The 11,579-nt window shown below is 42.3% G+C and overlaps 1 protein-coding gene across 1 annotated transcript in view; it reads left to right on the forward strand.

The window, feature by feature from the left end:
- Positions 1 to 11,579, forward strand: part of CSTF3 (cleavage stimulation factor subunit 3) — a 47,829-nt gene extending 36,250 nt beyond the window's left edge. The window contains exons 9-21 of the mRNA XM_066552867.1: positions 518 to 595; positions 789 to 951; positions 1,451 to 1,560; positions 1,952 to 2,068; positions 3,166 to 3,240; positions 4,423 to 4,566; positions 4,666 to 4,768; positions 6,203 to 6,272; positions 7,463 to 7,658; positions 9,106 to 9,259; positions 9,644 to 9,738; positions 9,870 to 9,930; positions 10,876 to 11,579. Of these exons, the coding sequence (XP_066408964.1) occupies positions 518 to 595; positions 789 to 951; positions 1,451 to 1,560; positions 1,952 to 2,068; positions 3,166 to 3,240; positions 4,423 to 4,566; positions 4,666 to 4,768; positions 6,203 to 6,272; positions 7,463 to 7,658; positions 9,106 to 9,259; positions 9,644 to 9,738; positions 9,870 to 9,930; positions 10,876 to 11,078 (1,569 nt within the window). The 3' untranslated portion in view covers positions 11,079 to 11,579. The remainder of the gene's footprint in view (positions 1 to 517; positions 596 to 788; positions 952 to 1,450; positions 1,561 to 1,951; positions 2,069 to 3,165; positions 3,241 to 4,422; positions 4,567 to 4,665; positions 4,769 to 6,202; positions 6,273 to 7,462; positions 7,659 to 9,105; positions 9,260 to 9,643; positions 9,739 to 9,869; positions 9,931 to 10,875) is intronic.

The following is an 11,579-nucleotide window of genomic DNA, read 5'->3' on the forward strand; positions in this document are numbered from 1 at the left end:
CTGACAAAGGCAGGAGCCTTTGCATGGAACCATGTTCCATGTGTTGCATGGAACCTCTTCTAAGAGCTGTCAGTTCCTTCAGGAACAGAGGAGAAGGCAGAGCTCTGAGCCTGGAGGTCAATCCCTGGTACTCCTTGTACCAGAAAATCAAATTGCTCATGTGCTCTCAGTCAGGCAGCTGTCACTGACCATCATTTAAGAGAAAAATTGTAAATCACAAATTTTCCCACTTTCACCCACAACACTTCTTGTGAAGCTCATTGTATGTTCGAGAGTGATTAAACATAAGCTGAGGTGCTTCAGGTCACTTGGATTTTAGTAGTGAGTTCATCCTCTGTATAAGTTCTTACCCATATATTTATTAGGTGAAATAAATATTTTGAGATTGGTATCTTAAAATAACTTTGTCTTTGCTCACTTTTGCATCCCCTTTCGAGCTCTTTCTTGTATAAAATAAGATTCATTATGTCCAAAGGGAAGTTGCACATTGCCAATTCCTTTTTTCACCCTTCTCCAGGGCATCAATATTCACTTAGCCAAGAAGATGATTGAGGACAGGAGTAGAGATTACATGAATGCACGACGTGTGGCAAAGGTACAACCTTCCGTTGACTTTTCTTTGTCCTATTAAACTCCACAAACCAGCATTAAACTTAGTTCTTACATCAAATAAAAGTGTGCACAGACTAGTTAGGCTGGCATACTAAAATATTTCCATTTGTTTTAGGAAGCATAACCTGAAGGAAGTGTTCAATGTGTTTAAATTCAAAGCCTTGCTTCTGTTTCAGGAATATGAGACAGTGATGAAGGGCCTGGACCGCAACGCTCCCTCCGTGCCCCCACAAAACACCCCCCAGGAGGCTCAGCAGGTGGACATGTGGAAGAAGTACATCCAGTGGGAAAAGAGCAACCCTCTACGAACAGAAGATCAAACTCTGATAACAAAAAGAGGTAATGAGATGTCTCTAGGGCGTAGAGAATTGTATTTCTTGGCTCCAGTAGAAGCCACACGTGATTCGGTGTTCAGGGATCGTGCTGGAGTAGATGTTGATGGAGTTTCTTGAATTGTGTGGGTAGTTTTTTATAAAAAAACAATCTAGATTTTGCTAAAGCCAAGCTGGAAGTAAGAAATGGATTTTGGGAGACAGTGCTATAGTTGTGTACCACTGAACCTCTGGTGCAGGTCAGGGAACAGTAGATTGCAGCCTGATTTTATGGCTCATTTTGAGTCAGCTGTGCTTGTTCCTCTGTGGACAATGCAGGTTTTAGCTGCTGGTTGTGGTTCGTGAAGTTCCTGGCAGTATAAAAGAACTGCAGCAGTGACCATTGTATTCAAAGCCAATTAGTGTTGATGTTGTCTGATTTATTTGATGAATTTTGCATTCCACACTTGGGTTGTACAATGGTGGCGCCATTTCCAAGGAGTGTTCCTGTCGTGTTTTGCCCACAGTGATGTTTGCCTATGAGCAGTGTCTCCTGGTGCTGGGCCATCACCCAGACATCTGGTATGAAGCAGCTCAGTACCTTGAGCAGTCCAGCAAGCTGCTAGCTGAGAAAGGGGTAAGCAGCTTGCACTGGCTTTCTCTTCTTTCCTTGCTCTGACATGGTGTACTCTCAGTTTTTCCTCAGAATCAGGGAGGGGGGTATAAAAAAATACTTGTGACATGTTCAGAATTTTCAAACGGGGAAACTAAAAATTTTAAGAAATAAAAATGTATGCACTTTAGACAAAAATTGTGAAAAATTGTTTCAATCTTGGCCAGCTTTAGGCTTGGGGGATTTTTTGGGCCTGATTTTGTGATTCCTTAAGTACTGGGGAGATGATTATCCCTTTGTTGGAGCACTGAATGGAAATTCACTGGGGCTTGTCACAAACAAGAGATATTCCATAAATTGGCCTTCATTGTCACAGATGCTGAACAATTATATTATTATACTTATTTTATAACAGGACATGAACAATGCTAAACTTTTCAGTGATGAGGCTGCTAATATTTATGAAAGAGCGATCAGCACTTTATTAAAGAAGAATATGCTTCTTTATTTTGCATATGCAGATTATGAAGAGGTGAGCAAAAATAGTGATGTACTGACATTAAAATCCAAATACATCTCCCTTTAATACTGTCATTTATTTGAAACATACTGAGTACACAAAATTCTGTAGAATTAATTTACTGATTCTTCTAGCCTTATTCAGCGTTTCTGAGATGGAGCTGACAAAATGAAGAGGAAAAGCTATGAAAATCCACTCTCTTTCCGTTTCAATATTGACTATATTTCTGAAGTTATCATAAGGGTGAAATGCTTAAAAATTTCCATTTCCCAGAGCATCAGCTTCTTCACTTTTAAAGTGGGCATCAAGGGCACCTTTCCTGTCTGATTCTTGGGGAGGTGATGTTGTTGTTGGCACGGCTGTGACAGAAGATGGGGGCCACCTTTGCTGCAGCTCTCTGGAGAAATCTCTTTCCCCAGACCACAGTGAGCCTCCACAAGGAGCAGTGTCCCAGTGGTGTTTATTCCAGCAGGAATAAAGGCTGTTTCCCACTGGGCACATGAGGACTGTGGAGTCCTGTGTGGGGTATAGTTTGCCCACTTATTTTATCGTGAAAGAATCTTTCCAGGGAGAACTTCAAGACAACAGAGGGAGGGAAAGAAGCCTTTGCCTTTAAAAGAAAAATCCTTCCTTGGTTTTCAGTGCAGCCTCCTGTATGCTGTGTTCTGGTTTTTCAAGGCTGCACAATACAGCCTGCAGGGCTGCAGCTGGCAGGGAGCAGAAATGGACTATTGGAAATGTGTAGGTTGGAGAGTTAAGGAGATGGTGTTCCCACCTATCTGCACATTGCTTTTAGACAGATGTAAAGGATACAGTCTGTATGCCAAACACCTCCAATGGCAGTTCTGTGCAGCATTACTACATTAGAAAAAGACTTCAAGGACTTCTGAAAAGCATCTAGGTGGCCATTAGTGGGAAATTGGTGTGGGAAGTAAAAAATGTCTGCACAAGACAGAATATGCATCTGGGTAAAGGGACTGACATACACAGTGTTCAGGAAGGGAAAAATGGGAACAGGAGAATTCTAGTTTTGTCTTCAGCTTGAGTTTTGCATTCTGGGAGGTGATCTGAAGGGAGTGAGTGAGCAGTGTGTGTTTGCCTTCCCCCAGAGCCGGATGAAGTACGAGAAAGTGCACAGCATCTACAACCGGCTCCTGGCCATCGAGGACATCGACCCCACGCTGGTAAGATCATCCTAGTGCCTCCACATCCCCATGGATTGGCACCCAGTGCATGCACAGAGTGGGGAAGCTCTCACAGCATTCCTTGGGTCACAGGCATGGAGAACTGAGGTGGCAGAATTACAATCTTTAACCCATTGAAATACGCTAAGATGTGCACTTTCCTCCTCTGTCTCTTTTACAACAAGTAATGAAGATAAAAGATATAAAATAATTCACAAGCACCCTGTGGCCATGTAGTTTGCAAATTGCAATGCACCATGTAGGTAGCAGAGTGTTGCTGTGCCTCTGCTGCAGTGACACAGTGAACACTGTCCATGTGCCAGCTGTGGTGGTGCTGAGCACATGGTGTCAGCAGTAACCTGCCCTCAAAAGGTTGTTTAGTTTATTATAACACAACAACCTCAAAAGGTTATTTAGTTTATTATAAACAGACACAACAAAGCATGAGGGGGCAAAAGAAGGTGTGAAGCCTAACACTAAACAACAGGTCAGTGTCAGAGGAGAGGTATCCATTCACTGACACTTGCCATTCTTTAGAGACACATCTAATGCTTCCCAAAGGCACATCTTATGGGAAACCATGGGCCAGTTCCTCCTGCTAAGGAATGCTGCTATTCGTGATCTAACTCAGAGTGAAGGAGAGTTGAATCCCAAAGAAATGCAAATCACAAATTGGCTGCTGAATTAAGTAGCACGTTCATTATTTCCTTGATCACGTATAAATACTTGCAGGCAGGAGGATTTGAATCTTGGGTTGTTTCATGTACAGTAAAATGCTTCATCAGGCCTTTTGGCTGTTCCTTGGCTTTATGGATGTCTTAACTTTATTGGAAAGTTATCATTTTTACAATAAGCCTTGAGTTCTCTGAAGGCACCAGCTAATGTAAATGACATTCATCTCCTTACCTCCCCTTCCTTGAAAAATCTCTGTATTAACTACTGTCTTTTCATGGGATCAGTCTTAGGCATATTCCATTTTTTATTAAAAAAAAAAATCTATAAAATGTTTGCCTCAGTATTATAAAGCAAAACAACACAGAGGCACAAGACAGCTTGTTTCTGTTTGGATTCATCTGCTGTATTTTGTGAGTCATGATTACTTCAGACATAGTAAAAACCTTAATGATACCCTGGTGTTCTTTGTTAGCACTGATGCTATTTAAATATTAATGTGCACCTTAGGTTTATATCCAGTACATGAAATTTGCAAGGCGAGCAGAAGGCATTAAATCCGGAAGGACGATATTTAAGAAAGCGAGAGAGGATGCCCGGACCCGCCACCATGTCTATGTTACTGCAGCTTTAATGGAGTATTATTGTAGTAAGGTAACCACAGGTGCTCACCCTGATCCTAAACAAGTGCCAGGAGGCTGCACAGCTCACTGAAGCTAATGACTTTTTTTTTTTTCCCCCCAATGTTTGCAGGATAAGTCTGTGGCCTTTAAGATTTTTGAGCTAGGGCTGAAAAAATATGGGGACATTCCAGAATATGTACTGGCATATATCGACTACCTTTCCCACCTTAATGGTAAGCTTTGAGCTTTGAGAGGTCTAATGAAGCATTACTCAGGCCAGGTTCTTGGTGTTTAAATTCTTCATGAAGCTCAGCAGTTAATCTGAACACAAAACCTGCTGCTGGTTTGTCTGAACCGAAGCTCCAGAAGTCTGGTGACATTAAATCTTGATTCTGCTGAAGGGAGGAGAGTGAACTTTCCAAATTGTAACTCACTGGCAGTGCAGGAGTTTTACAGCATCTGCTGTGAACAGTGGGAAGTACACTGAGGAATTTAAATCCCGAGGAAAAAGATTTAAAGGAGTTTACAGTCAGCATGAGAGGAGTGAGGGATTAGCTGGTCCTGCCTAGGATGAATTTAAACTCATTCTCCCCAAGTAGATGAGATGAGCAAGATGTAAAATCAGTACTGGGCATGTCAGTCATGCTTGGAGGGTGCTGGGGAGCTGCAATGGAAAGAGCAGGGCACAGGAGCTGGGAAAACCCGGGCAGGAGGTGGAGGTGGTGGTGGAAGGGCTCTGGGTGGGATTCCCTGGGGCAGGGGCTGAATGGACTCCTTAAAAAGGAAACCCAAGCTGCTGTGTGGATTATGCAGCACCAGGCACCATTCATTCATCTGTCAGGCTGCAGTTCCTGGGGTTTTCAGGCACTGGGAGTTTAAAGATTTTTGAGGGCTTTTTCTCCTGTGAGCTGTAAAATGGGAGATTTTATCTAAGTTAAAGTATATTTAATTTTGCTCTAAGTTAAGCTAAGGGTTTACATAAATATTGACAATACCTTTCTGTAAGTTGCCATGAGAAAAAATTATCTTAGAACTCCCTAGTTTATTGGTCTCTTTTAATAACCCAGCAGAACTCCTGAAACCCAGGAGAGCTGATCTCTGAGCTGTAAGTGTAGGAGGTGGTGCAGTGCACAGGGCAGGAGTTGGCAGTTTTAGGAGCAAACCCACCAACCTCTCCATCCCCCCAGCTGGCAATGTGCAAAGACTGACTGCTTGCTGGGAGCCAGGTCTAATAATTCTGGGAGGATTCTGAGGACTATACAAACATATTAATATTGCCCTGATTTAAAAGGGAAATAATGAATCGAAAGGCCAAATTTAAATTTGCCAACATATGCTACTGAGATAATTCTAGAAAATTGATAAAACCCCCAGACATCCCGAAGAGATGCCAAGCAATAGCTGTGCTCTTATAAAAGAACCTGTAGTAAGATAAGTTTGTCACTATCAATAAAAACAGACTCCCAAAGAACAAATTCACATTGGAATTTAACATCAGTGAAGTTTTATGTGGGTACTCGGATCTCTTTATACTTACTGAAATTCAAATCCATGAAAGTCAGCCTTATGCTTAATTCAATGTGCACATCTCTTTGAATGGACATATTTTAATTTGTCTTTAATATATTTTACTCAGTGTGATTTTTTTTTTCTTTCTATTTTTAAAGAGGACAACAATACAAGAGTTTTGTTTGAACGTGTTTTAACTTCAGGGAGCCTTCCACCTGAGAAATCTGGGTATGTCTGCAAAAGCAGTTTCACTGCTCTGGAAAAGATACATAACCCCTTTCAACCATAAATATCCTGAAGAAATTAGAAACATGAACAGCAGGACAAAATTAGGTACAGATGTTCCTTCCCCTCTTCATGCTGTCCAAAATAGCAACAGCTGTGACAGATTTGGGAAAGTCCCTATCCCACCTCTAGTGAAATTCATTGATTTATTGACTTTAAAACCTCACTGATGCAGGATTGTTGAGGATAGAGTGCAAAATCCTCCTGTACAGTAAGGATTCAGTGGTCTGAGCTGAGAAGGTGAGTCAGGAATTTGTTGAGGAGGGTGCTGAGTATCTCCCAGCCATGAAAATAAAATAGGAAAAGAACCAGAAAGGACTTGGATTAACCACTCACTGCCATATTTGCATTACTACTTTTTAAGTTTCTTTCTCAAAAAAAATGCTCACCAAGGCCTTGCAGTCTGAGGGTTCACTTCACCATTATTACTCTGGTAGACAAAAGCATCAAAACTAAGGAATCAAATATGGCACTGCTGTGCATATTTGTTCTGCACTTCAGTTCTAATCTTTTGTGAAGAAATATTTTTATACCCAATTTAAAAGTGACAAAACACAAGAGCTTAAAAGCTGAACCTTCTTCAAAGGTGAACTCCAAAGCTAAAATGAAAGTTGAATCAAGTCCAGAAATATGGTCAGATGTTGCTTAAGTTATATATGAGATTTTCCATGGAGAAATCAGCAGTAACTATATCTATTTTGGGCTGTATAAAATTCTGAAGCGCTGCCTGTTGTGTTCTTGCCAGTTAGAATGTGCTGCTCTGTGCAGAGGAACTAGATCATAATGCATGGTAAAGAGTCCTTCCCATGTCAGCATCAGAGTGAAGCTGTGTGTACAGGTTGAGCAGAGTGTTTGATAAAAGCTCACCTCAAATGCTGGAGTCCTTGACACCAGAATTCCTTTCCTTTCTGTAACAAATTCCTTTGCAGCCCACCAGACTGAGAGCTCTTACAGAGATACAGAAGGCACTGGGAGGGCAATGCCTGTTTTAGATGCACCTAAAGCAAATAACAGAAATGGCCATGCACTCCCAGATGGGCTCCTCTGGCTCTGTCCTCTTGTGGGTTTTTAACTGGATTGTGCTCAGTAATCCTTCCTCCTTCAGTAACTCTCAGTGTCCTGTTCTGTTCCAGGGAGATCTGGGCTCGGTTTTTAGCCTTTGAAAGTAACATTGGGGATCTGGCCAGCATCCTGAAGGTGGAAAAACGGAGGTTTACAGCCTTCAAGGAAGAATATGAAGGCAAAGAAACAGCTCTGCTGGTGGACAGGTACAAGTTCATGGATCTGTACCCTTGCTCTGCCAGCGAGCTGAAGGCCCTTGGTTATAAGGTGAGTGGGTAAGAACACTTCAGTTCACTGTTGTTCTTCTCAGTCCTAAGAATCTTGGACAATTCCTTGTTTAGGACTTGTCTTATAGTCCTTCCCCTTGCTAGAAAAGCAGGTAAAATAGGCTTCCTCCTCCTCCTCCTCCTCCTGGTCTCATTGGGCAGTAAAGTGCCAGAGGCCAAGGGCAGAAAGGAGCCAGGACCATCAGTACCAGCTGCAATTTTGGGTATTCCTGGTAATGTCCCATCTTCCCATGGAAAGGTCAGTGTGTTAATGCCATCACCTTGCAGCTACAGGCCTCCACATCTGAGCTCCTTCAAAAACCAGAGTTCTGTGGGAATTTTGTAGGATCAGGTCACCTGTATGAAATATGGCTGGCTGTCCTTCTGCTCTGAGGTGGCAGAGCTCCCCTGACTTCACTGGGAACTGCATGAAAGCCCACATGCTGCAGTGCCAATGTTTGTTGGGAATGGCTGAGGAAAGCTCTTGGCAGGGAGCAGTGGTGCCTCTTTTTTCAGTTTTTGCTGCCATGTGGAGTTCAAAGTCTAGGCCAGACCCCTGTATCTGGTGGTCTCCTGTTTGGTTTCTAACCATATGTATTATTTCTGTCATTTAACACTTTGGGGAATCATAAGAACAGAACAGGATGTTGGTTTACAATTTTTCAAGGCTGCCAGAGAAGTAGAAACAGCTGATTGCCATTTGCATGGACAGGAAGAGAGCCCTCAATCCATGCTTCTAAAACAGCTTCCACTTTCTTCTTACACAGAAAAATAATATATGAAAAATACAGATGCCATCAAAGTTAACAAAGCAGCTGCATTGTTGACCATCACAGAGCTCTAAAATAATCTGATAGGTGGAAATCAGATTCACATTGAGCCACTGAATACTTTTCTTTGAATACAGTGGGGGCAAAGTTATTTTGAGGTTAGATGTGAGCTTACAAACAAGTACATTTTGCTAAGTGCATGCAGGGCAGTGTGTACCTAAGATGGTGCAGTCCTGCTGCTTGGAACATGCCAAAACATAATCCTGTTTGAACTGATGCTTTGCATGCCTGCTGACTGCCTTATGCTTTACTTCTTTTCCAGCTAAAGCAATCTAGGAATGAAATGAGGGAGAAATGATAGTTGTGAAGGCCTAGTGGTCTGCACCTGTTCACCTAAATCCTCTTAACCTAAAAAAGGAGCCACTCCAAAATGACAAACACACGTTCAGGAACAGAAACAAGTGTTTCCATTCCAATCCATTCCATTGGGTCACTGTAGGATTAAAATCTTTAATGGAATCATGCAAGTTTTGCCCAGATGGTCTTGTGAGAGGCCATCTGAGATGATAATGAAGACAAAGTGAGAAAAAGCAACTGGTGCAGAGCGAGGTTTTGTTCTGTAATTGAAGCTAGCAATGTGATGCTGCCAAGTTCACACTCTCTAATTGGCTTTCACAGGATGTCTCCCGTGCCAAGCTAGCAGCAATAATTCCAGACCCTGTGGTTGCACCTTCCATCGTGCCTGTCCTCAAGGATGAAGTAGACAGGAAACCTGAATATCCCAAACCAGACACCCAGCAGATGATTCCATTTCAGCCAAGACACTTAGCACGTAAGTCAGGCTTTGGGGAGTGGTTGTGTTTCACCTGTGGTGAGTTAGGAACCTGGCTCTTCAGCCTAATCAGAGGCTTTCCTACTCCTCAGCCATCTAAACCTGTACTTAACTCTCAGGCTGTCATTTCACTGGCTTGCCAAAGGCACATGTGTTTTAATTAATGCCAAGGTCACATGGAAATAAGTACAAGGAGTTTGGGGTCTGGTAAATGGTAATAAGCTGTTACACACATCACAGAGCAGATGGCTGAGTGAACAGTGTGGAATTAGTAGAGGCAAAAGGGACAAGGTACTAATTATTTGTATCAAATAGCAATGCAGTGCAAAAACAGCTCTGGCCCAGCTGTCCTGCTCTGGATTCACCCAGCTTTTCTCCCCACAGCTCCAGGTTTACATCCTGTCCCAGGAGGGGTATTTCCTGTTCCACCAGCAGCTGTAGTTCTCATGAAGCTCCTGCCACCTCCTATTTGTTTTCAGGTTTGTTTTAAAGAACTCTGAACATTTCAGAAAGCTGTGGAAGACATTCTGTCATGACAGAACCACAGTGTGTATCACTCTATTGAAAATAACCTTCTAAACTTTTTTTTTTCCCTTTGGTAACAAATCAGGGTCCCTTTGTTCAAGTGGATGAGCTCATGGAGATATTCAGAAGATGCAAACTGCCAGACAGTAAGTTACTTGTCCTCTCTGGAGGCTGTGCTAGTGCTGCATGAGACTTGGGTTTACATGTGGATATTTCTGTCTAAAACCCAGACCTCATTTACAGATTGTAATTAGTGTTTGAGAGCAGGGGAGATTGCACTGGAATCTGCATAGAGATGTTTGCACTTTTACCTGGAGGGAGGCAACAAAAAGTCAAAAAACTGCACATCACCAGCTGCTCTTTAATATGTTGGTGGTATCAACTGAAATAAATAAATTAAGATTTTGAGAATAGTCTTTAAAGGCAGCATTTCCAGCAACATTGCAGCTGCAACATGAAATTACAAATCTGCAGCATGGTGAGGGATAACTCTGAGTGCACGTTGCTGCAGTGCCTGGGCACAAGCTGCAGGCAGCTTTCTCAGCTCCTGCAAAGAAGGGAAGGAGGGTTCTGGAACGGAGAAACAGCACAGATCCTACAGCAGATGATAATATGCTACTCTTCACCCTCCTTGTTAGTTTAAGGAAAAAAATTATCATTGAGAAAGAAATGTAGGATTTAATTTCTTTAAGTGAAACTAAAATATCTATTTAAATTAGACAGGGTAATTTTGAGGCTTCCTCTGTTGAGAAGCAGAAACTGACTTGCTCTGCAGCCTCTCTGGTGAATCATGAACTAGTTACCCTGATTCCCAAAAGGCCTTCCTGTTTTATTGCAGCTCTCAAATGACCTCAATTCCTGTGTAAAGGGAGGGCTCGAGCTGGAGCAGCAGCATTTCCTTTGTAACTGGTGCTCACCACAGCTCAGAGTTTCAGACAGCCAAGGCTTAATATTTGTAAAACAGGGCAGGAAAAGTGTCTCATGCTGCAGAAGTGTCCCCAGGGTGTCTGTGGGTGTCCCTGCTGGGGTGCTGGGTGCTGGGCAGGGTCTGAGTTCCCCCCCTGAGTGGCTCTGTGTGTCTCTCCCTGAAGCTGTTGACGAAGCCGTACGGATAATCACGGGCGGCCTGCCTGAGATAGCTGTGGAAGGCAATGGACCTGTGGAAAACAACACCATTCTCAACAAGGCTGTGAAGAGATCACATGAGGATTCTGATGATGATGAGGAGAAAGGATCTGTAGTTCCCCCTGTACATGACATTTACAGAGCACGACAGCAAAAGAGAATCCGGTGAAACAAGTTTGGAGTTCTGCTGTGACAGACAAAGACTTGCATTGAATCAGTCTCTTAAAAGTCAAGCATTTAAAAGGGACAGCTGCAAACAAAAAATCCTTGAACATGGTTTTGTTACTGTGGTGCCTCTTCTCCCATATGGTTCTTGATCTGAAAACAGCCCGAACAACCTTAGAATGTGCTCTGAACAAAACTCGGTTTTCAAAACCAAAAGTGCAAAATGTCAAAACTGTATTTTGTTCTTCGAGGGTGTACACATCTACCACTTGAACTCTTGTGGGTTTTCAACAGTTTTATTTTAAAAACTGGATGGCTTATACTTGTGAAGCATTTTTAATTCACATTTTCTGGAAAACAGTTGTTCTCAGTTTGTTCATGTAGTGTCCTGCCTTATTGTTCGTTTTATTTATGGCAGAATGTAAGGAATCTGTTTTGTAGTTGAAAATTTAAAAATAAAATGACAACAAAAGACCATTCCTTTAAAATAAAAGGATATCCATAA

The sequence above is a fragment of the Molothrus aeneus genome, chromosome 6 (genome assembly GCF_037042795.1).
Source record: "Molothrus aeneus isolate 106 chromosome 6, BPBGC_Maene_1.0, whole genome shotgun sequence".
Lineage (NCBI taxonomy): Eukaryota > Metazoa > Chordata > Aves > Passeriformes > Icteridae > Molothrus > Molothrus aeneus.